Genomic DNA, 26057 nt, shown 5'->3' on the forward strand with positions numbered 1-26057 from the left:
AAGGCTGAAATTTGGGGAGGAATTTTTTGGGAGAAAACCGTTGGACATAAAGGACTAATTTGCCAAATGTGATCAGCCAACAAGCATCATTGCATAACTATGATCACAAATTGCAAATCATGATCGAGAGATCAAAGAACCAAATAATTTTGAGAAAATCACTCAAAAATGCAGTTTTCGTAAACTCCTAGCTAAGAAAGTTACAAATCTATAACAAGCAAATGTATGCAACAGTTCAAGCCACGTTTTGAGAATCTAGGATATTTAATTCACTTCTCAACTCGCAAAACCTTTGCTCGTCTAATGGCTTAGTGAGGATATCGGCTAGTTATCTTTCGGTTCTCACATGACGAATATCGATATCCCCCTTTGTTGCATGGTCTCTCAAGAAATGATGTCAAATGTCTATGTGCTTGATTCTTGAGTGTTGTACGGGATTTGTTGGCTATTTTGATGGCACTCTCATTATCACACAAAGTGGAATTTTGGATGTTTTGTGATCATAATCTCTTAGTGTTTGCCTCATCCATAGAAATTGAGCACAACAAGCTCCCACGGCAACATATTCGGCTTCGGCGGTAGATAGGGCTACAGAGTTTTGTTTCTTGGACGACCAAGATACTAAGGACCTACCCAAGAATTGGCAAGTCCCCGAAGTGCTTTTTCTATCTACTTTGCAACCAGCATAGTCAGAATCTGAATAGCCGATAAGGTCGAAGGATGACCCTTTAGGATACCATAAGCCAAGGTAAGGTGTATGAACTAAATATTGAAGAATCCTCTTAACGGCCATTAAATGACACTCTTTTGGAGCGACTTGAAATTTTGCACGCATGCACACACTAAGCATGATATCGGGCCTAGATGCACAAAGATAAAGCAAAGAACCTATCATGGAACGATATACCTTTTGATCCACGCTTTTCCCTTCTCCATTGAGATCAAGATGTCCATTAATTTGCATAGGTGTCTTGATCGGTTTGGCATTCTCCATATCAAACTTCTTGAGCATGTCTTTGATACTCGAGAGATTTATCCCGGAGTTCGGCCACCTCACAAAAAAGTGCCTACGTCTCCGTTGAGGAGCTCACAAAGAGCCGGATCTTTTCCAACCCTATCCTCTTCTAGCGACCACAAAGATCAAGCTAGAATTCCCTTACTCAATTTGAAGTCGATTACAAACTTCCCGTGGCACTCCACAAAGATTGGGTGCTCTACGGGCGACGTCTTGGCGTCTAGAAGCACAAAGCTTCAAGAGTAAAGATCACAGCGAATGCTCGAGGAAGAACTATATGCTCAAGTGGCTTAATCTCACTTCAAACCTAACCAAACTAAATTTTGCAAACTTTGCACTAGAGGTGGTTGGAGGGACTTTGAATGCTCTTAAAGTGCTCAAGGAGTCTAGAGTTCACCAGCAACAGCAAGCCTTTAATGTCATGGGGTGTGGGAGTATTTATAGCACTCTCTCAAAAACTAGCCGTTACTGTTCTGTCAGACATGACCGGAGTATCCGGTCCCAAATCCAAAAATGGCATCAGAACGGTCACAGAACGTGTCAGAACTAGCCGTTACAATTCTGTTAAGTTACCGGAGTCTCCGGTGAACACCGGCGTCTCCGGTCCTGATAGGGCTTTCAAAAAGACTAAGTCCGGAGACTTGCCGGACCCTCCGACCTCTCCAGGTACCGGAGTATCCGGTGAACACCGGAGACTCCGGTCTTTTTACCAAAAGAATAAATGCTAACTGAGACACCCCTGCCGGAGTCTCCCTCGGAAATTCCGGTTAAAACATTTTCTCCTACCGGAGTATCCGGTGAACACCGGAGACTCCGGTCTTTTTCAATAAAAATAAAGAGTTAACCGATTGACCTCTAGCGAAGTCTCCCTCGGAGACTCCAGCCTTAAAACTCACCAACTACCGGAGTATCCGGTGAACACCAGAGACTCTGGTCTTTTTCAACAAAAATAAATTGAAACTGAGCACCCACTGCCGGAGTCTACCTCGGAGACTCCGGACTAAATACTGAGTACCGGAGTATCCGGTGAACACCAGAGTATCCGGACTCAGTGAACTTTGTAGAACAAACCCGGTGTCTGTGGGTGAGTGTGTCTCTCAACTTGTTGGTTCTAAAGGATATCTTGAGCATTGAGACACTAATCAAGCAATCAAATACAACCCTCTTAATAGAACGGCTATCCTAGACTCAATTTCAAAAATAAAGAGTTTAAATCCTATTGAGTACTCCTAGTTTCTTCTCCTTTCTTTTCGATGGGCATCAAACGTCATATGTCTTCTCAACTAAGACTTAAACCTGTTCATGACTTAGATAAACATATTAGATCCTTAATCGTTTTGTCATCAATAAGCCAAAACCCACTTAGGGGGCGTAGATGCACTTTTAAGGTGCCGCCGCCCCTTCATTCGCCAGCGTCAAAGATCACCAGCTGGTCCCGCACGCACATCAGCAAGGCCCTCAAGGCCCCCACCCCCACCCCACCCGTCAGGAGGGAATAACCAGTGTGCAGCGACCAGGAGACTGGAGGGACGACGATGTAGGGGTGATACACACAGTGGCGCCTAGATTTGTGGGATTTCGATGGAGCCGCCTGGATGAGAGCGAGGACAACAGAGCTGCCTGGATGAGAGTGGGGATTTGGCGGTTGTGCCTGGATGAGAGCAGTGGAGGGGAGTGGAGACCGATTTAGCAGTGGCACACGATTTCTGCAGTGGCCCCGTGATTTCGGTAGTAGCGGCACGAAGATGGGCAAAGACATGGAAAATTTCAAGGTTCTAGCAATGAGGGGCGGCAGCGGTGCAATTTCAGGGTTCTAGCAGCTTGCTGATTTGTTTTTTTTTTTTTTGCTTCTTTCCCTACGAAATCTAATGTAGTTAGGGATAATGTGCCACGTTGGCGCCAGCGTGGCGTGCTCCCCCTATCTTCCCTAGGAACAAAACTAATTCATAGGGAACGTTCCCCTTTCCCTACAGTTTTAGGTTTGTGTTCTAGGGAACGTTTCTTTCCCTACTACGGGTAAAAATTTCCTAGGGGAAAATAAAAACGGTAGGAAAACCATTGAGTTCTAGTAGCGATAAGGTTTTAACTAATCATATAATAAATCCAAATGTGTCAAATAATTTCACTCATAGAACAAGTCGTATATAGTTATATTGTCTGACTGGCATATTATCAAACACCTTAAAGACATGGAAACAAAGGAACATATCATCACAGTGGTTGGTTGCCTTACTACAACAATGCATCGGATTTGTACATAAAAATTCACCATTTCGATAGGATAGCAACCAAAACAACATGTAAAGGAGGAGGAGAACAAATAATACCTAAAGGATTTAGGGAGGGAGGACATCCTCGCGGGGGATGTGCAGGGCAGGGCGGAGGGGGAGGGGAGTGCAGAATGGCCCATGGAACTGAAGTGATGAGGTACTCGCGACCGTCGGTGTCATAGAGCTTGCACCTGCAGTGGGAGAAGAGGATGACCGACTAGGATGCCAACGGGGTAGAGGGCGTGGATGGTCATTGACGAGGCTGACAACTGCCTTGGCAATGTCCTTGATGTTGTCAACACCAGGGTCGACGACGGCCTTGATGGTGTCCTCGAGGGTGACGGAGGCCAGATCTAGAGTGGCTAAGGCCGATTCGAGGGCGACAAAGACCGATTCACGTGCAGATCCACTTGGACTATTAGTGACCGTGACCAAGATGACGATGACATCCTCCTTGTCATCAACCCCTTCTCCTTCTCTCTCGATCTGTTGAGAAGGTAGAGGAGGGAGGAGCGGTGTCCCTTGTTGGCTCTTCTCTGAAATACTAACCAACAGTGATAATAATTAACGTACGTCTTCGCTCAATTATTGCTCCGTCGGTGAGTATATGAATCGGCAGTAATAATCCTTATTACTGTCGGTTTGGAATACGAGCCGACAGAGATAAGAATTATCACTGTCGGTTTGTACTGGCTCAATTATTTGCTAGAACCGGCAGTGATATTAATTATCACTGTTGGTTCTTAAGGGTTCACGATTAGATCTGCCGGTTCGGCTTATGAACCGTTAGTGATATCTTATCACCGTTGGTTATTCTGAACCGACAATGAAAAAGGGGTAAGGATGAACTTTTATGTAGTAGTTACTATCAGCTTGATAACCGGCAGTAAAGCCAGGTACAAGCCAACAGTGAAGGCGTTTCTGTAGTGGTGCTTGGATATACCCTACTGCATTCATCTATCATCAAGAGCAGGCAATGAACATTCTTTTGAAAGCTTCATACACGTTTATTTTTGTCATAGATGCAGTCTAACAAGTTTTAATAATTATGCTGACTAGTAATATCATGTATTTTTATATCGTCCACATGCAGACAGAATATATAAGTACAAGTGTTTTTATAATAAAACCATTTTCTTATTTTTGGGATTACAGTGACCCAATGAATTTACCCACCATGTATGCATTTCGGGCGGCTACAGGTTACTCCGAAACATTCAGTCACCCAACCGTACGCAACTGCGACGTGCCACGATGTATATATGTACTCGCCGACGCTGAGCTTCACCGCGATCGCCACGTAGAAACGACGACCTGCCGTCCATGCAGTGGCATGCATGCTAATATGTTAGGATCGGAGCTAATCCGGCAGCTGCAAGCACTTGGAAGATGGATTACCAATCGAACTGGCACGTACGTGTCCTACGTTACGATATGATGAACAGCAGGGTTGGTCATGAAGCATCGATAGATCGATCGATCAACTGGTGGCGGCGACATTTCACGCAGGTTAGTTTTAATTTCTTTGAACGAGGCAGCAAGAACGACTGTTTCATTTGGTTGATGAAGAGCTGACACGAATCCGTCTAGTGATAGAGAGTGAGCTGATCGCTGTCTAGTCCATTCATGGATTGCTTCTAAGATCATCTTCAATGGTTTCTTTTGGTGTCTAGAATCTCTTCACAACAGATTTTCGTTTACTTCAGCGTTCTAACGGTTTTACTTCACGGTTTCCGTCACGAAAAGATTCCTAAGGTCATTCCTTCAAAATCAGATTCTCTCTTTTTTCTTCATAAATCTCTTTAATAAAAACGGGAAGGAGAATAGAAAAATAAAGAAAATATGATTGGAGATGATCTAAACAAACCTTTGCACTTTTCCTCTAGGCAGTGCGCTTCCGCTGTGACAAAGACAAACTACACTGTTTTCATCTCTTTTACATCTAAAGCTCGTGGGGGAAAATAGTTGTGCACTCTCTTTTGTCGGAGTTGTATTGTGCACAACAAAGAAGCAAAATAGTTAAACGTATTTTAAATCGTTATTTTAGTTTTCTTTTGAGAAAACATTAGAGGGGAAAAAATGAGACGTCGACATTCCTACTCTTTTTATTTTTATTTTTTAGAGAGTGTGTGAGAGAGAGAGATCCAGATTCTTAAGAACCTACTAAGGATCAGACCAGCCACATACAACTTTATATTAGTTTTCTTTCGGAAGTCTCATACCCAATTTTAAACTATAAACATCTGGCCTTCCCTCAGCTATAAAAAAAAACGACGGTGCGCGTAAAAAGTTGGGGCAGGATTCAAACGATATCATGCTTCTGGATCTTGACTAGAAAGTTGATGGGTCCACGGGGTTAAAAATCGATTAATCGGTTCGAGCATAGAAAAATTTAGCCCTAGATTGTACTCCTTTTCTGTACTAGTGCTTCCAAGCTGGAGCAATAGTGCTCGTCAGCTCGTGAAAAGGTCCGTCGTCGTTGCATGGCTCTGTGCTCCATGCATAGGCCAATTCAATAGCCGGATATATAGGCCATGCATGCGCAGACGGAGCTTTTGCCAGGATCGATCCTGTTGACCGTTACGCGAAAAAGCTATGCAGATTGTCAAAACGGCGGGTTAGAGCCGGATCCAGGCACGATTCCGCGGCGGGTTAGCCCTTCTTCTCCATCTGTTTCTTCGGTGCATGCATGTGATATGAGCACCACTTGAATTACCCTATCTATATGTGCGTGATCCCCGTCGATTATATCGGTGGCGTCAATTTGAGCTCGTGCATGCACACGTAGCAGGTGATCGGTAGCGTGTAGTACGTGTTGGTACTATATCCGTTCTTTTTTAGACGTCATTTTAATATTCGGCACACAGAATAAGATTGTAATAGTAATTATATATGTGACACTGAGCACGTACCAGCCAGTAGTGATGGATCTAGAGTCGCTAAATAGGGAGTTTTTTTTTCTTTCTTCTTCTTCTCTTATTCTTTTCTTCGCCCTTTTACATGTAGAAATTGAAAAGAGGTCTTTAAAGGCTCATAGGTGCACCTAAGAGTATGGGGCTTGAGCCCCTCCGCCCGGACGGTGGACCCGCCCCTGCCGGCCAGGAAAACGTACACTAGCGCTACATGTGGTTCCATGAGTTGGACTTACATTGATACCTGGCATGTGTGTATCCTAGCCTACGATGCACGAGTGCAAGAGAACACAATCAAATTTATATCTCGCATGATCCAGTGTGCCACCAAAAACGCGCCCACATAGATACCGTTTACCTCTCGTTGAATTCAAATTTCCAAACTTGGAAACTTGTAGGTTGTAGTTGTTCGCACGCTCGGGTTTCAAAATCTTCTTGGCTCGAAGTGGTCCTTGGCTACCACAAGCTGGCTAGACTACGTACAGGGTATTAGTTGGTTGCCTGAATCATTCTACAGTACGGACTGTGTTGGTAGTTCTGGTATTTATTTATAGCCGCCGTAATCTGAGTGTATTACTCGTACAGTACGTCCTGGTGTTTCTTCTCTCGATATGATCCAAACGTGAGAGAAATGCATCGCTGGGAGAGCTGACAAAGACAAACTACACTCTGTTTTCATCTCTTTTACATCTAAAGCTCGTGGGGGAAAATAGTTGTGCACTCTCTTTTGTCGGAGTTGTATTGTGCACAGCAAAGAAGAAAAATAGTTAAACGTATTTTAAATCGTTATTTTAGTTTTCTTTTGAGAAAACATTCTGAGGAGAGAAAAAATGAGACGACGACATTCCTACTCTTTTTATTTTTATTTTTTAGAGAGTGTGAGAGAGAGAGATCCAGATTCTTGAGAACCTACTAATGATCAGACCAGCCGCATACAGCTTTATATTAGTTTTCTTTCGGAAGTCTCATACCCAATGTTAAACGATAAACATCTGGCCATCCCCCAGCTATAAAAAAACACGACGGTGCGCGTAAAAAGTTGGGGCAGGATTCAAACGATATCATGCTTCTGGATCTTGACTAGAAAGTTGATGGGTCCAAGGGGTTAAAAATCGATTAATTGGTTCGAGCATAGAAAAATTTAGCCCGAGATTGTACTCCTTTTCTGTACTAGTGCTTCCAAGCTGGAGCACTAGTGCTCGTCAGCTCGTGAAAAGGCCCGTCGTCGTTGCATGGCTCTGTGCTCCATGCATAGGCCAATTCAATAGCCGGGTATATAGGCCATGCAAGCGCAGACGGAGCTTTTGCCAGGATCGATCCTGTTGGCCGTTACGCGAAAAAGCTATGCAGATTGTCAAAACGGCGGGTTAGGGCCGGATCCAGGGACGATTCCGCGGCTCCCGGTCTGGTGGGTAGCGGCAGTTAGCCCTTGGACCTTCTCCATCTGTTTCTTCGGTGCATGCATGTCATGTGAGCACCACTTGAATTACCCTATCTATATGTGTGTCATCCTCGTCGATTCTATCGGTGGCGTCAATTTGAGCTCGTGCATGCACACGTAGCAGGTGATCGGCAGCGTGTAGTACGTGTTGGTCTTACCTCCGTCCTCTTTTAATATCGTTTTAACCTTCGGTACACAGAACAAGTTTATAATAAATTCTTTCATATATAACATGTTTACTCCTCTCGATTTCTCCAATATTCAATCAATAACACATAAGTTATCAATCCACCACACTCATTAAATTAAAACTCTACTTTCCAATAGCCTTTAATATAAGCGCTCTAGTAAAACACCACCTTAAAAACCTAAAACGACATATATTTAAAAACAAAATCAAAATTTTAAAACGATATCTATTTGAAAATAGAGGTAGTGGAATGATAGTCATATATGTGGCACTGAGCACATGCCAGCCAGCAGTGATGGATCTAGAGTCACTAAATATGAAGTTTTTCCTCTTTTTCTTTCTTCTTCTTCTCTTATTCTTTTCTTCTTCCTTTTACATGTCAAAAATTGAAAAGAGGTCTTTGAGGGCTCATAGGTGCACCTGAGGGTAGGGGGCTTGAGCCCCCTTCGCCCCTGCCGGCCAGGAAACGTACACTAGCGCTACATGTGGTTCCATGAGTTGGACTTACATTGATACCTGGCATGTGTGTATCCTAGCCTACGATGCACGAGTGCAAGAGAACACAATCAAATTTATATCTCGCATGATCCAGTGTGCCACCAAAAACGCGCCCACATAGATACCGTTTACCTCTCGTTGAATTCAAATTTCCAAACTTGGAAACTTGTAGGTTGTAGTTGTTCGCACGCTCGGGTTTCAAAATCTTCTTGGCTCGAAGTGGTCCTTGGCTACCACAAGCTGGCTAGACTACGTACAAGGTTAGTTGGTTGCCTGAATCATTCTACAGTACGGACTGTGTTGGTAGTTCTGGTATTTATTTATAGCCGCCGTAATCTGAGTGTATTACTAGTACAGTACGTCCTAGTGTTTCTTCTCTCGATATGATCCAAACGTGAGAGAAATGCATGGCTGGGAGATTATATAACTTGCATTGTGCTCCCGTTCGTAGAATCGTAGTCAGCTAGCTTAATTTCACAAGACCTTGGTGATTCAATGCTATCAAAGTCCAAAAATAGCTAATCACGTTTTTCGTTGTCATGAACAACCTAACGGTTGTTTCTTACGTGAATAAAAATTATCAAAGAAAAGTTGGGATATATGCATATGTCGACATCGCTGCTGTTGTTGGGCCCAAGGACTGAGCAAGTCGTGTCTCGTGAGAGCTAGCTGATCAGATGTATTCTACTGCACGTACGTTTAGGTGAAACTCGAGACCAGTCAACTACTGCTCCTGAAATGTTTAGGTGAAACTCGAGACCAGTCGTCCGACCATCGTCGCCCTCCATCTGTGAGGCGAGGTCATGCTGTCATCTCCGCAACCTGGCGCTGCTTCTACAGATGCCCAGCGGGCGCCACGGGCCATTCCATAGAGGCATTGTGCTTATCTCCGCGCCATGTCGTACAATCACTATTGTCGCCGATCATGTCTCAGTCGGAGCTTAGGTTGGCCTTCAAGAGTTGGTCCCGAGGTCATTGTTACTGCTGCCTTATGCGGGACCATCAAGTTAACTCCTGTCGGGATACATTCTGTTGTATTTGCTGTAGTCACCCTGGGCATCGGGAGTGTCAGTGCCGTCTTTGGCCCGCCTCTCCTGCCCCTCGAGTCAGATACCTGTTCGCCCAGCCTCAACGTCCTCAGCAACCTCGGAGTTGGGCTAATGTCGTGGCCACGTCTTCGACGGATAGACGTCGCTCTCCGTTGCTAACTGCACCTAACTCCGTTTCTAGGTGTGGCAAGGACATTGTCTTCACTTGCCCTGACAAAGGAAGTGCCATGTGTGGCTGCCAGTGCGACACCTCTCTTCAGTCCATGCTCGTGCTTTTGTCAGAGTCGCTACGTTCAGAGCTCCATCAAATGTTCGTGACCCACTTGGAGGAAGCGCTAGGTCCCCTTAGGGAAGAGGTCTCTACCATCAAGTTATGGCTGGCACGTGTGACCAACCACCTGGAGCTCACGGAGCCATCGAGCGTGACTCCCTCCGCTACCGACATGGTCGGCCTCTTTGATCATTGTTCTTTAATTCGATGCTCACCAACTCCGTCTTTCTTCGCTTCACTCATAGCAACTTGCATGCCTCCCAAGGGGCCCGTGTCGCACATGGATCTAGACAGTCGTGACGTCCCCGTTGTTGCTGAGGTGGACGCGATGCCCTAAGAGACCTCAGCTGCACAGGAGCACCAGGAGCTGGCCACAGAGGAGACATTGCTCCAAGCTGACAACTCTACCCACTAGGGGCCACTCGTGGAGCAGTTGGCGTGCATGACTATGTCTACGACCGTTGCGGATCTAGGCGATCGTGAGCTTTTGGTTGCCAATGAGGTGGATACAATGCCCTCACAGAACTGTGATGCACATGTGCACTAGGAGTTGCCCATGGAGCAAATAGCGCTCCAAGTTGCCACCCTTGCCAAAGGGGTCACCGTTGCGACTAGTGTTTCCCAATCGACCGAGAATTGTGTGCAACCGTATGAAACTTATCTCCTGAAGATTGTGGACTGTTATTTGGACCTCCATGTTGTGCCTGCTCTAGACTTGGCTGAAGTGCATGAGCACCCACCACCCGTGAAGGCCAGGGACCTCCTCGCATTCCACTGCAACCTCCACCACCAACGGCGACACCGGCAAGACATAAGCGAAGGTCTTACGACAGTTTGTTGGTCCGCCGTAGTGCCTGCCTTACCTTGAAATCCCTAGCCATTCGAAGGATCTCCAGCTCCAACATCGGAAGAGCTCTCTCAGATTATCTTGGCTGTCGATCTTCAAGCTTTTATGGGGCTATGAGTTTCCTTGTGAAGAGCTTGTTTGCCGGTGCTGTGGTAGTGGCGCCAACATGAGTGCGAGTTATGAGAGGGTGATATATGAGTTGTGGTTTGTTTCACCTCGCTACTGTGATATTTAAGTGTTGCTACTGTAGTCTTGCTGTTACTTTTGGTGGTTTCTTCCATTAGGTTGTGGTTGTTGTCCTTTTCCTTTTCCTGTATACAACCTTCGAATGCTATTTGCTTATATTTATTCCTACTTTATTAATAGAACCCAACACTGTCCAGTGCCCGATCGTTTTTTTTTAAACTGCTCCTGAAATTCAAGAAAGCAAGCAAATTCTGTGCTTGGTACGCAGAATCCGGCCCGGAGGTCCTATAGATTCATGAGAATTGCAGCACAGCCAACGGAACATCTCGATAGTTACAGTCAACGTACGTACTGTATCAGGCGTAGTAGGAGTACATGATAAATTTATAAGCAAAGGAGAATTAAAACTGACACACATAGAGGCCAGACGCGCAGCTCTTTTGCTGGAAATCACAGGAAAAATGCCTGCAGGGTCTTTTGAGAACGCTGAACGACTCAAACCCTTGCTTGGGGAGTTGAGAAAGTGAAACGAAAAGAAGAGCTGAAGCCGCCAGCTGCTTGCTTTCTAGACGACTGGATTGGTTGGAAGTCTCAACATCCGCGGCACGCATCTATCAACATCTATTCCTATGCAGGGGCGATCGTCTTAGGCGTACATTCCTCTAGAATGCAAGAGCACGGGGGCATTCTCTGATCTCCCTCCATCCAGGGGCGGATCTACAGGGCTCAGCCGCTTACCGGCTAGAACTCTATCAAAAATTAAAGGTGAAAGAAGAAAAAGAAGAAGAAAAAAAGAAAAAAAGAAAAAGAAAGAAGAAATAGTCAACTGCCCTTGCATCCGAGCGCTGGCTCGGTTGGCCAGGACGGCGCACGCATGGCGCGAGCGCCTGCCCGCGTTAGAGCGCGTGAGCTCGCACGGGTATGCATTTGTACTTGGCTCCGATGAAGATCATGGATATAGGTCTCACTTTAAAAAAATAAAAATAAAATAAAATAGTCAACTGCCCTCCATCCCGTCGTATGTTACGGCGGCAGCGTGCGCCACAACGTACGCACCACCCACCCACGCACAAGACCACACACACGGCACGACGCCCCGCCCGGCCGCGCGGGAGCACCCGAACCACCCACCCACCCGGCACTCCACCGCGACCTGCCGGCTTGGTCTTCCTCCCCCCACAACACTAAATTCACGGCGCCGGACGGGGGAAGCGCCCGCCGAGTTGCCAAAACCCAGCCCTGGCACGGCCAGACGGGCTGGGCCGGGACGCCATGCCGAGCGGCCGGGGCGGACGCGGGAAACAAACAGACCGGACGTGAAATCGCACCGAAACCACGTCAAAATCACCCCCGTTCTCCGCCTAAATTTAGCGAGGAGCCTAGCACCCCTAGCACCGACCCAACTCTCCTCTCGCCGCGCTCTCTCCGAGAAAATAGCAAAGCGCGAAGAGGGCCACGGCCCCCGCGGTAATATCTACCACCGCACACGCGTCCGCCCACGGGCACTGGCCGTTGCTGGCTTGGCTTCCCTCTCCTCTCCTTGCCTTGCCTCCCATTTCGGTTTCCTCGGCCACGGCCATGGCCTCTTCGGTGGCCGCCATGCCCCACGAGTCCGCCTCATGGAGGGACCCCTCCAGGCCCACCCCCACCAGGGGCTTCTTCAACATCCTCATCCCGCAGCCGCAGCCATCCTCCTTCTCCGCCGACGCCGGCGCCGCGGGGGCGGTCTCAGTCGCCGCGAGCGAGCCCACCCCGAGGCGGCGGCGCCAAATCCTCGAGCGGTGGGCGGCCGCGGCCGCGGCCGTCACGGCGTCCGCGGCGCCGGCGCCCGCCGACCAGCGCAGGAGCGCGAGGGAGGCCGAGCTGTCCGCGCTCGCCTCCGCCACGCGCCCCGTCGCGGCGCGCGCAGCCGTGTTCCGGGAGCCGTCCCCGGCCCCGTCCGACGCCTCGTCGACCGCGCCCGAGCTGCCCCCGGCCGGGCCGCGCGCGTCGTCGCTCATCCAGCGGTGGCGCGAGATCGAGGCCGTGGGGCCCGCCACGCCGCGCACCTGCGACCCGGCCTCCGACTCCGACGGTGGCTCCCCGCGCGGCCGCGTCGGGTGCATCGTCAAGAAGCTGAGCGGGGCTTCGTCGCTCCCCGAGGACGAGCTGGACGACGCGGCCAAGGCGGAGCTCTCGCTCTCGCAGTCCGCGCCCCCGTCTCCCGCGCCGATGAGCGACCCGGGGACGATCAAGGGCCGCCACCCGCGGCAGCTCGTCGTCCGGACCGTCCGCGGCCGCCGCGCGATGGAAGAGCTGGTTTCCAAGATGGCTCACCGCCGGAGGCGCGAGGTCGCCGCACTCGCCGAGAGACACGCCGTGTCCCGGTTCGCGCACAAAGGCAGGATCCAGGTAAATTAGCTTGCTGCATAATGCATCGTTGGATCAAATTGCTGGTGTTAAGTAATCATAGATGAATGTACTTTGTTATATTTATTAATCAGTGGGATATTGTTCTGTTTCTTGATCAAGAAATCGTTATTTAAGGCGAGCCAAAAAGGCTGAGCTGTTAATTTGTACTCCCAAACATGGGGTCGGGTGAGAGTTTGGTAGATCGGTTTCCCAACTGGCGTTGCTGATCAATGTCATGTGCAGAGTGCATTATCATGCTTCGTTTCGGTGGGTTCGTTAGCATGTCAGTATAAAACCAACATGAATATATGGAGGGCTAAATTTTGACAGTTACATGTTGCAAAGTGATAGGCATTTAGTCTTATTTATTTATGAGTTGTGACTCTGATTTTTCTTGAAAATATATATTTAAAAACGAGTTGTGACTCTGGTGCAACAGTGTAGAAAGTTCCACCAAAAGATCACTAAATCTTTTGGGAACTCTATGGCCGTACTTCACTTTACAGATCTGTTAGTAAATTAGCAAGTCGTTTTGAACAAAAAGGAAATAATTAAGAAGATGCAAATTTCACATAGTACTTTGAAAGGTCAGTGATATGAAAGTATGCAACTAATCTTGCAAATGACCTCGGATTCATGCAAAGTACAGCAGTGATGGATGCTTCAATCTTTGACTTGTTGTGGCTCTGCATAACTAGTGGATGAGATGTCTGGAGTGAATGGCATCTCTCATTTGTCTGGTTCTTCTGATTCGTCCAGAAACTGACATCTTATGGACATGTGGATGCTGCATGGTTGTGGTCAAGAGGCCGCACGAACCATACCACATGACATGACTGGTTGCTTGCAAGGATATCATGTGCCTGTGGCACATAAATATGAGTAATGGCTTGGTGGTTTGTTAATGGGCAGTACAATGCAAATTTCAACTATTCTTAATGCCATGGTCTTTTAGGGTGGTTTAGTTGTTACCGTACCTGCAATTACTTGGAGCACTTTTGGTCGGAAGCATTTCCATCTTTGGAAGCAATTGATCTTGTTTGTGGAAGTACTTAACACATATTTTGATTACTTGAGGTCCTTTTGCGTATGGTGGGTCTGAATGATCATAATAAAAATATTTTTTGTGTCATTATCCTTCTCTCAATGATAAGATTATTCTTTCCTTTCCCTAAAAAAGATTATTCTTTCCTCTAAGGCAAAGTTTGGTAAGATTATTCTCCAGCATCTATAGACTGTATTTCCTTGCAGTAGATCTTTAGAGCATGTTTATGCAGTATAGAACTGCACCTGATTCTCAAATGCTCTTTGACACCTTGCAGTCCATGCTTCGTCTGAGGCTATTACGCCAGGGAGGTACAGTTGACGATGAAGTCTGGACTCCACTAAGACCAGTCAGGCCACACCAACATAAACATGAGGATAATACCGTGAGGTATTATCACATTCTTTGAAAACAAAACTCCATTTTAGATGGCTACAATAAGCTGTGGTGGATACATAGAGACTATTTCTCGACAGGCTTCTTATTTCATGCCGCACTCATGTCTACAAGTTGACCTTCCTAGTTTGTTTCTTAAATTGTCAATGAAAAACAACTTTTTTTTGTTGGTAGTATGACAAAAGTGAGCAAGAAACTTATTATCAAATTTCATAACTTATAGCTGATTTTATAGAAACTTCTTATCTAGCGAATTTCATAACTTCTTATTGCTAATTTTATACCCCCAACTGATGGACAGGAATGATAGTGCGAACACAGACTTGGGAGAAGCAAACAATTGCAGTCAGAAAAATAATGGGTAAATAACTATATTGTATAGCAAATGTAGAAGCATGTTTTTTATTTTAACTATTTATTTTTATCCTTTATTATTCTTAACCTAAGCCTAATGTTAGAACATGTTTTTGGAAAGTGCAGGCCTGATGAAAAACATATTGATGATAGAGTTCCAGCTGAGGAAAAGATTATTGGTGTCTCTGTTGAGAACCTTGTTAACTCTGATGGTTCTGGAAATCTACAGTGTGATGAGCATATGAAGACCAAAGGGAATCCAAGTCCGAAAGATTGTGCGAACTTTTGTGTTCGTGGGCAGAAATATTCTGAACCATCAAGCTTTGCAAGGTATGGTGAGCATAGTACCGTTGATGACAATCAATATGTGGAAGATATCTCCCCAAGCACCACTAGCACATTGCATGAACTACAAACTCCATCATCAAGAGGTGATAATCTACGAGAAGAAGACAATCAAAGCCTCAATGGTTCCTGGGAAGAGAGAGGATTGTGGATAAGCAGTCTTGGTTGGCCTGCACCAATAGATTCCATGAGTCCGGATAGCTGGCATCAGGATGCAATGGAGGATATTGAGAATCATAATCAGATTCATTTTAATGATCGCCCATGGATAGACTCCCCCAACTCGTGGAGATCACTATCTGTTGCCACACAATCAGACTGCCGTGCTTTGTCCTGCAATGCTGACATTTGCAATCTTCTTGATAGGTAATTTTCATTTAGTCCCAGTATAACTGTTTTGCACATTTTACCTGCAAAATCAGATGCATTTAATCACACATCACTCCCACAATTATTTTTTATGATGACCACTAGTGAGATGCAAACGCCCATGCTACTTTGGTTAGTTTACTATTCATCTCAATATTGCCATTTACTAATGGCTTTCTAGTATTTGATAACTAATTTCTTAAGTTCAAACATCGAAATTGTTTTGCCATCTTGTTAAACTGGGTTACTATTTGGTTTTAATAACTTTGCATATACTTGACTTATCTTTGCTAACTTAACTGAATCAAGCCATGATATATCTCTTTCTTCCCTGCAGCAAGAAGGTATCAAAGTCTCTCGAGAGTGACTTCAGTAACAAAATGAATCAACTCCTGCTAACAGTCCTGCACAAACAAAGACAACAACGGATGATGGATGATTTTGGAGGATACTATGATGAACTCATGTACTGGAGACAGAATGAGGAAATCCAGAATGCTGATCAGGTGGTATCTGCAACGTGTTCATTAGCTCCTGTCTCACATCCTGCAGCCCGTCAACAGGAGAGTTGGCAGCATTCTTCATTTGGAAGTCAACATCATGAAAACCAAAACTTACTTGTAAGTGAGATGCTGTTCAATGTGAGCTTTGAAAGAAGTCATATTCTTACTGTATTCTCTGTTACAGGAAATGGAGGTCAGGGTAAGGGGTGAAATGTCCCAGATTCATCATGAAATATATGAACTACGGAAGTTGGTGGAAAGTTGTATTGCATCCCAAATAAAGATCCAGCACTCCATTAAAGATGAGGTGTGCAGTGCACTTCGTGAGGCAGGTGAGTTGTGATTCAATTTTTCTAAGTTTGTATTTTCTTTCTGCAACAACTAAAAATTTAGTCCAGAATCTGGTCTACTTAAACTCTTAAAGCAATCTAGTTTCCATATAGAAAGTAGGAACTATCTGTTTACAAAATGAAAGAAGGCTAGATAGAATGTGGGAATTATCACATAGATCCTCGGTCTGCTCAGTATGAGATTTACAATTGGCTTTTAAGGCAACACTCTGCTCTTTTTCTAGCTGTCAGTGCAAGTGAGCTAGGTTGCCTTAAAAGGCCAGTTAGCTGAGTTCTCAAGAAAAAGACTACAGCTATGTTTGGGGCGACAATATTCAAAAAGAGTTACTCTAGTCTTTTAAGCAAAACTGTGTGCTGCAGTCTTGTTGCTTAAATCTTAACCTAGAACAGCTCAATACCGCATAACTTTTAGACTTTGCATGGTACCTTTTGGCCGCTTTGCTGAATTAACTGATTCTGTAATGAAGCCTATGGACTACCACATGAACTTTGTTTTGTTATCTTTGATATTGTCCCACTCTGCGTTACTGCCATCTTATCTGTACTTGTAGTAATCATTGATGCGGACCTTTATACTTTTTTTTTCTGATGCCATTTCTTGAACAGGGTTGATGCCAAGCCAACCCAACACAACAGGAAAAAGGGGCACTTGCTGCATCTGCCATCGAATGCAAGTTGACTCTCTACTTTACAGGTAATGATTTGCAGGGATAGATCATGTACTTTGAGTCTTTGACTAACTATAATCAAGAAGTCATATCTTATTTTTTACTTTTTGTGAGTAATAACATATTTGTTCGCAAGAACGTCACATATTAGTTCTCATGCATGCTTAATAATACAATAAAGGTGCAATGCTCTGTGGAACACCAACTGAGTTTCCTTATGATCCCTTCAGGTGTGGGCATATGTGCACCTGTTTCTACTGCGCCGATCAGCTGAAATCGAGCAGCAGGAGTTGTCCAATCTGCCAATCTCCTATCGAGGATGTTGTTCGGGCGCGGCTGAATTTTTGAGTTCTAGGATTTAGGAAAGAAAAAGAAAAGGAGCCGGCACTCCCAGCTTTAGGTGTGGAGTTTGTGAAGCCCTGGTTTTGAGGAGGCTTCTTACCTTTTGTTAACCGCCACAAAGCATACGAGCTAGTTCTTCGAGAAATGTAAATATGTTTTCTTGCGAAAGAGCAGTGTGCGTGTCTATTGCTGCCCGAAAGGAAAACAGAGTTCTAATCAAAATGCTGGTCTTGTTTCTGATGATTCTCAGTTGTGCTTTGTATCTGCCACAATTCGAGTGCTTTTCGTGGCTTGTTTCTGTTTGTGCCGAGGATTGAACTCAGGGAATTGCTTCTCTTCAGGTGAGAATCCCCAAATCTCCGGTCGATTCTTCCGCCACATGATCGCTCGTGATTCATGCTCCCCGTCACTCTCTGGCGCTGCTGCCTGTTGCCGACGGATGAAGGGGGGCGGTGGCCATGAGGGAATGATGAGGTCGAGCATTCTCAATGTGAACTTGCGACGTTTGCAGTGGAATGGAACAATAAAATCAACTGTGATGAAAACTGAAGATGGGGTCGATGGATTACAGAGTTTGACTCAATCAGGGAACTAGGCTGAGCTTGCAATTTGCTCGAGATTTAGATTGTTGCGTCGCTGTGATAAACATCGAATGAGGTGTTGCCGATGCAGCCATTGAGCAGACTTACGGTAGTGCACATGTATACAGCCTGAAGTCCTCTCTGGCCCTCCAAAGCCTCAGCGTTAGTCCGAGAGACTCGGCGTCGAAGGCAAGGACGTCTACAACGACGTGGGTGCCGGAGCAGAGCTCGACGTCAAGGAGAACCGGACCTGACTAGCCGAGATCCTCAACGACGGCCGCGGCGCCGCGCCCGAGCCAGGCTCCAGCCTCTTCTTGAGGACACTCTTCCGGATGCCGTCGCTGTCGAACACGAACGCGGCGCACACTGGTAGGTCGGACTCGTCGTCGTCGCAGCCCAGGATGAGCTCCAGTGGCAGGTCGAAGTAAGACGATGAGGAGGCCTCGCCGTCGAGGGCCAGGCCTCTCCAGGACGACGTCGACATGCTGCCGCAGTCGAACCGCTCGAGTGACACGGCCAGCGACATGGTGCTCGGCCGCGCTGTGCCTGGGTCGGGGTACTCTTCCTCGAAAGCTTTGCCAAACACGCCAGATGACGAACGCGCCGCCGCCACCGCCGTGGCTGGCGGTTTGCTCCTCCTGGTGATCCCCGGGAGGTACATACAGCACGTGAACGGTGCTTCCCCGCCGTGCTTCCCCTTTCCCCGGCCATTCTTGCCGCGCGCTTCTCCGATGGCGTAGCCGGTGGAGTCCTCCTCCTCGGCGCCAGCGCCCGCGCTGGCGATGAGCGGCACGTCGCTGCCCCAGCGCTGCGGCTCGCTCGCCTTCCTTTCCGACGACAAGAAGACATCGTCGAGCTCGCCGTCCGCGCGCGCCATCTCCCCGCTGGCGGAGGACTTGCTCCTTGGCAGCTTCGTGGAGGGCGCCTGGACCGTCGGCGCCCAGTGCGCGGCCGGCGCGTCGTACCATCCGGTGGCCGCGGCCGGAGCCTTAAGCCGGCCAGCGTTTGACACGCGCGGGGACGACGCCGCGGGGCTCGGCACGGACACGCTTCCGCTGCCGAACCGAGCCGGAGACAGGCGGCGGTCCGCCACGGCGACGGAGGGGATGGGCAGCGGTTTGTCGATGTCGAGCTGGGAGAACTGCCGCAGCGAGAAGGGGTCGACGGCCACGTCCCGCACCTCCGGCTCCTCCGGGCGTTGTTGCCACCGGGACGCCTCTCCTTGCGACACCTCGTGCATGGTGTCTCTCGCCATGCCGGCGTACGTAATGGGGATCGGGGTTTTGACACTGAGGATCAGGAGTGGAGTGGTGGATGGCACGCATGCACGTTAGTGGCTGCGGCGTTCGTGCCCACTCATGCCATGGCGCGCAGTATTCTATTTCGGCCGAGGTTGACGTGACCATCCTGTTGCCGTCTTCTTTTTCTTCTTCTTCTTGGGCCGGCATTGGGGAGGCTTGTGGAATATGGTGGATACACCCTCTGCTATGAGCCCATCATGAATCACCATTGGAAAGCATCTTCTTCCAACGTTTTGCGATGCAATTTTCGTCGGTTGCTGCACACATCTTGGTAACTTCTTTTGGCCCAGGTGTTTTGCTCGATCGTTGCATTCATGCATCGATTTGTTTTGCCTCTGTACTTTTGTGCTAGATTAATTATATATTTCAAGTGAATTTTGTCAAGATGTTGCAGCGTTGTCGGCTTCCCGTTAGCAATGGCTGACGCATGGGCGAAATGTAGGATTATCCTCTTCTTTCTCCTTTTCCTCTTACCTCCTCTTCATCTTTTTCTTCCTTCTTTTTCTCCTTCTTCTCCTCTTCCATCTCTTTCTTTAAACGACGTATTAGCCGGTAGGAGGGCTTGAGCCCCTTCCCCTTGTGGATCTGCCCCTGCTCATCAGGAAAAACAGGTCTACTAACTTATGCCAAAAAAAAAAAAAACACTCTTTGTCAGGATACTTCGTAATCCAGTTGTATGATAGAGAGTATGACGTTGATCTAATTCTATTTTGCTAAGCCCTCTAACTTCAATCAAAATCGGTGAGCCTCGGACCAAGAAAACTAAATGAAAAAAATCAGAGAGCTAGCCGGTGGAAAATGACCCAATTAATAGCGGCCTCCATCGTGTCTCACGTGCTTCACATTTTATCGAGGGAAATGATTTGGTCTGCAGAGTTCACACCATCATTGGTCCAGCATCGTTTCTTCGGATTGACACTGGACAGATCATGGCCTAATCAATTGATAAACTAGTATAGTACCCTATCCATCTCATCCATCTTTGTGTCTCTATCGAACTTAATTTTGGCTCTGTGCAAGGCCGAAACAGTCTTGCAATGTACGGCGTTCTGGTTTGTCTTGTCTGAATTCCCTAGGGAATTTCTGCTGGAGTATCTTCTTGCTGGGATACGCACGGCACAATGCTGTATTTTAAAGACAAGGCTTCTATTACATATATTAAAAGGCTAAGAATTGGAGCAATTCTAAGGGTCAAATTATTGTAGCTAATGTTCATATGGATCCCATGTATATGTACGTCTCTATATATACACGTGTATATGTAAGTATGTGTATGTATATATATGCATATATATACGTATATATACACGTGCATAATTTTTTTCCCAAAATTCTGGAAAAAATAGCGAAAATAATAATAGTTATATTGATAAATCAGCTGAAATAATTTAAAATGCATAGGAAAATATCTAAAACTAAAAAAATATGAAACAAACTTAGTAAGGTTCGTATTACTGTCGTCTACATGTTAAAATTATGTGCATGCATGAAAGTATCACTATTTTCTCCATAATTAAATGAATGTGTTAGATATTGATAAATTCATAAATAAATATTGAGATATCCAAAATTGGTAAACCTAATTTTTTTAGTCTTCTTTTGCCATATTCTGTGCAACAAAAAAGTTGGATTCAGCAACATTTTGGAAGATTCACGTGCTATATATAAATTCAGGCTTATATACGCAGAAATAAGCGTGCGTTAAATCCTGCAACTGGATGGGATTAATTCCGCCCATCTAGCTCACAATAGAATTGGAGCAGGGAAATCAAATGAACAAAATCCTTTCTAGAAAAATTATCAATTGCCTATGGCGACAGGTGACAGTGGTATGTGCATGTGTACCTGTCTATACGATATAGACTATACCGCTGCTGTATCACGAGGCAACCATAGTGTGTATAGACTATAGTTGTTTAGTTAAGAGGAATGAAATGAGTTGATCCATCATATCTCATAAGCATATGGTTAATCTGATCATGATAAGCCGTTCCATCTGAAATGAGTTGGTACCTCGAACCACACACCTTGTTATTTTAGGTAGTGTTTGTTTAGTTGAATGAAATTAAATGGAATGAGATGGTACTTGAAAAGTTGATATAAGTAAGTTGTTTGGTGAGAAGTATGAGATGATATGGGAAAAGTTTGGTTGGATGATACGGGAATGTGTTTAGTTGCTTAAAAATTATGTACTATATGTTGGAAAATAAGGCACTTTTATGTTTAATTTAATCCATAAATAAATCATGAGCAGAAACTGATAAACTGATATGATCATATCATCAGAGCATAATCTAGACATGTGTACGAAAGCACAACATGACTAGATCTACTATACTCGAAATTAAGAATCGCAGAAAATAAAGTACGAGTAACATGATTTTTACGTACTGGTCTGCGTTGTAGAAGTTGCTGAAGATGCTGGTTGCACCATGTAGATGGTACGATCGATCCTGCTGACGATGCGCCGAAATTATTGACGATGACAACGGGCAGTGCCCAAGCAATCAGGAAGACGAGCTGTAGTGAAAAACTTGAGCAATCGCACGGAGCGCTTCCCAAAAAACTTATTCGCCCTCTCCCAATGCAAGATCTCAAGAGCGAGGGTTTCGAAGACCTGCTTTCCCGGTTGTCGATGCACGCCGACTCCAGGATAAAGTAGACTACGACGGTAGCACAACAGAAAGAGAAAGAGGCAAAAACACTAACTCTTATATAGACTCATATAATAAGAGTGTTCTCAATTTTAGGGCTACTCTCAATTAGCGGTCTATATTTTCGTGTACCCAAAGAGGTGGAGGTCCTTGCATATATAGGGAGAACCCCCCCACCTCCACCTCTATTAGCAATATGGTACTAATAGAGGGTGGGCCTCAATATAGACCACCTCTCCACAATATGGGCCTTTGAGATTATTAGAAATTATTACATGGGTCGGCCCCAATAATTTTAACAATCTTCCACCCGATCTCAAAGTCCCATAGAGAATTACCAGTTTCTCACTGTTATTTGATATATCAGTATTTCAGTGGAGACTGTTAAGTTGAACATCCACCTAGAACATCAAGCTACACTCATTCACAACTTAAACAATAGACTGTGCCTTGAATTGCAAGTTTTGTGCAAACAAGTTTCACTTAAAGCCATAACTAATACTTGGCTGCCAGTAGACTACCCCATGGGTGGAGTATATAAGTCATACTCCATGGTCTCTTCATGAGTTTACTAGATATCACCCAAATCTCATAGACTGCGACCAACAGTCAGACTCATATAGGTGTGTTCTTTCAAGAATGCCCTGTAGGTCAGCATCTTTGCTACTTAAAGCCAACATAACATATTAAGGCATTAGCCAACCTTCCTTACAGATCTTTGAGAGTATTGCATCTTCACTCGAGTGGGTCAAACAACAAAGGTACTCTCCTCCAGTTAGATCAATAGCTTGTTCTTCCCAGGTCCTAATTCACGAGATTTCCGATCACATAGGTTGGGTTACCACTATGGTATAACTCACATGAGTCTCATACCAATCTCCTTTGATGCATTATCTATCACACTCCGCGATAGTCCCTTTGTAAAGGGATTTGGCAGGTTCTTAGCTGTTTGGACATAATCCAAGGTTATCACTCTGGAGTTTCTCAATTTCCTGACAGACTTCAATCGTCTCTTTACGTACCTTGAGGACTTGTCATTATCTTTAGAACTGTTTACTTTGATAATAACCGTCTGATTATCATAGTTCATAAGGATAGCCGGTACCGGTTTCTCAACCACAGGTAAGTCTATCAACAACTCACGCAGTCATTCTGCCTCAACAGTGCATGTGTCTAATGCAGTGAGTTCTGCTTCCATATTTGATCTCATCAAGATGGTCTGTTTGCAAGACCTCCATGACACAGCAGCACCATTGTCGGTGACATGGGAACCAGAGGTCCCCGAGTCTCGAGGCTAGGACAACAGAATGTCACGTGACGTCTTCCCTCGGGGACCATCTCTCCGAGGGCCGAGAAGACCCAGTTCCGGGAGAGGTGCTCGGGGCCATGAATAGTAGTCCCCGAGTACCCGTATCTCCCCGAGGCCCGATAAGACCTAGTTTCGGGAGGGGTGCTCGGGGCCATCAACAGTGGTCCCCGAGTACCCGGAGTTCCCCGAGGACCCAAGAAAACACAGTTTCATGAGGGGTGCTCGGGGCTATGAACAGTGGTCCCCGAGTACCCGGAGTTCTCCGAGGACCGAGAAGAGACATATCCGAGAGAGGGCTCTCGAGGCTATGAACAATAGTCCCCGAGCACCCATAGTTCCCTGAGGACCTGAGAAGCCCCTTGTCGGTGGACCCCACAAGGGCTCAGCGGTGAGGTGTCATTTGGTGAGAGGCTCGATGCTGCATTTAAGAGGGAGCATGGCCTGTCACTTCCAACCACTCCCCCCCCACGCCTGTCGTCAGTCCCTGCCACCGCCTGGCAGGAAGGCGTGGGGACATTTAATGCGACGGGTCCCATCGCACATCACCCTGTGGGGCCCATAAGGGAAACAGCTTGGAGATATCGTCGCTGGGCTCGAGGCATATCGCCTGCCACCTGCTGTGTCAGACCTGCTCTGACCGGGTGGGCACGCGGGGTTGCTCGGCCGCTGCCCGATGGACCCCCCTGCTGCACCCGCTAAAAGGTGGCGTAATGGGCGATAGGACCGGCCAAGGGTGCATTTTCATCCTTCTGTAACATCAAACTGCAGCCTCATGATGGTTGCTTTCCATTTATAGCTCATGGGAATCCGTGCCCTCCTTTCTGGGCACGCTAAGCCTCCCCCGACGGGATAAAAGGGGATGCACCCCGGAGAAGAACAAGTTGGATAAGCTGAAGTAGAAGCCTAACAAGTTCTGGACAAGCAGACCACACAAGTCTGAGAAGCGGAGCAGAGGTTCACCAAGCTCGAAGTAAGACCGAAGCTCTAGACTTAGACAAAAAATCTTGTAACACAAGAGATCCAGAGAGAGGCATTTCAAGAGCATTAATAGTATCCACACAGGAGTAGGGTATTACGCTCCGTGCGGCCCAAACTTGTCTAAAATCCCTCGAGCATTTACTCCCACTAGCAGACGGTCATCCGTTCCGCCTACATCTCACATAGTTGCATTAAATCTACGTACAAGGTAGACTCAGAATCAGCCACCCCAGCCAAATCTCAAAGGGGGTCCCTCAGGATCCTGACTTGAGGAGTTCATCCTCCGACAACCACCTAGAGTGAATACATATCCACTTGTGGAGTAAATCTCATCAGCATCAGGCATCCAGTTTGAATCACTATAACCCTCTAGTACCGATGGGTACCTCGAATAGTGAATACCATAACTCATAGTACCAAGCAAATAGCGCATGACTCGTTCAAGCGCACACCAATGTTCATCACCCGGGTTAGAAGTAAAATGACTCAATTTGCTCACAGCAAATGAGATGTCAGGCCTTGTAGCACCAGCTAGGTATATGAGTGATCCAATAATCTGAGAGTATCTCAGTTGGTCCCTGCCACTTTTCTTATTCTTTTGAAGTGTCACACTAGGATCATAAGGTGTTGGAGAAGGCTTGCTGTCCTGGTAACCAAAGCGGCTCAAGATCTTCTCAACATAATGAGATTGTGTAAGAGTAATCCCAATCTCTCCTTTGATTAACTTGATATTTAAGATTACATCAGCCTTACCCAGATCTTTCATATCAAAGCTTTGAGATAAGAAAGACTTGACCTCATTAACCACGTCAAGGTTTGTTCCAAATATCAGTATATCATCAACATACAAGCACAATATAACTCTCTCACCCCACCATGGTGATAGTACACACATTTATCTGCCTTATTGGTCGAAAAGCCTGCAGATGTTAAAGTTCTGTCGAACTTTTCATGCCATTGTTTAGGAGCTTGTTTAAGGCCATACAAGGACTTCAACAACTTACACACCATACCTTCTTGACCCTTTACTACAAACCTATCAGGCTGTTCCATATAAATTTCCTCGTCCAACTCTCCATTAAAGAAAGTTGTCTTAACGTCCATCTGATGAACGATGAGACCATGTGAAGGCAGCTAAGGAAAGTAGCACTCGGATAGTAGTCAATCTCACAATAGGTGAATAAGTGTCAAAAAAGTCTTCACCTTCCTTTTGGGTATAACCCTTGAGCACAAGCCGAGCCTTGTACTTTTCAATAGTACCGTCGGACCTAAGCTTCTTCTTGAACACCCACTTGCAACCCACATGTTTGCATCCATCGGGTTGTTTTGTGACCTCCCAAGTTCCGTTTGCGAGGATGGAATCCATTTCGCTCCATATAGTCTCCTTCCAGTAGTTTGCATCTAGAGATGTAAACGCTTCTGAGATAGACTTGGGAGTGTTATTCATAAGGTACACAGTGAAATCATCACCGAAAAACTTTGCAATCCTTTATCTCTTACTCCTCCTAGGAGCTTCACTGTCATCCTCCTTAGGATCTTGCTCATATATTTGTTCAATAATCTCAAAAGGTGGAGGAGGTTCAGAGATTATCTCAGAAGATGATCTAGACATGCTATGTAAATCTTTCATAGGAAATATGAGCTTAAAAAATATTGCATCACGAAACTCCATCATTGTATCGACATGCACGTCAGGTACCTCAGATTTAACCACTAAAAACCTATAAGCAATGCTCCGATGAGCATATCCCAGAAAGACACAATCAACTGTTTTAGGTCCGAGCTTGCACTT

At 46.1% G+C, this 26057-nt stretch overlaps 2 protein-coding genes across 2 annotated transcripts; one reads left to right on the forward strand and one right to left on the reverse strand.

Moving 5' to 3' along the window:
* The first annotated feature begins 11960 nt into the window (after positions 1-11960).
* LOC133893231 (uncharacterized) lies at positions 11961-17685 on the forward strand. The gene is made up of 8 exons (XM_062334206.1): positions 11961-13070; positions 14393-14505; positions 14813-14872; positions 14992-15576; positions 15917-16199; positions 16267-16414; positions 17039-17126; positions 17331-17685. The coding sequence occupies exons 1-8, from the start codon at positions 12258-12260 to the stop codon at positions 17446-17448; spliced, it is 2208 nt and encodes a 735-aa protein (XP_062190190.1). The 5' UTR covers positions 11961-12257; the 3' UTR covers positions 17449-17685.
* A 268-nt stretch (positions 17686-17953) lies between these two features.
* Positions 17954-19927, reverse strand: LOC133893232 (uncharacterized). The gene has a single exon (XM_062334207.1). It carries the CDS (start codon positions 19276-19278, stop codon positions 18223-18225), a length of 1056 nt encoding a protein of 351 aa, XP_062190191.1. The 5' UTR covers positions 19279-19927; the 3' UTR covers positions 17954-18222.
* Between the last annotated feature and the right edge of the window lie 6130 nt (positions 19928-26057).

Source organism: Phragmites australis, chromosome 15, assembly GCF_958298935.1.
Source record: "Phragmites australis chromosome 15, lpPhrAust1.1, whole genome shotgun sequence".
Classification (NCBI taxonomy): domain Eukaryota; kingdom Viridiplantae; phylum Streptophyta; class Magnoliopsida; order Poales; family Poaceae; genus Phragmites; species Phragmites australis.

Coding starts and splice junctions, on each gene's coding strand:
- LOC133893231 (XM_062334206.1), top strand. CDS start 12,258: ATGGCCTCTTCGGTGGCCGCCATGCCCCACGAGTCCGCCTCATGGAGG. Junction 14,873..14,991: donor TGCAGTCAGAAAAATAATGG/GTAAATAACTAT, acceptor TGGAAAGTGCAG/GCCTGATGAAAAACATATTG. Junction 16,200..16,266: donor ATGAAAACCAAAACTTACTT/GTAAGTGAGATG, acceptor TCTCTGTTACAG/GAAATGGAGGTCAGGGTAAG.
- LOC133893232 (XM_062334207.1), bottom strand. CDS start 19,278: ATGGCGAGAGACACCATGCACGAGGTGTCGCAAGGAGAGGCGTCCCGG.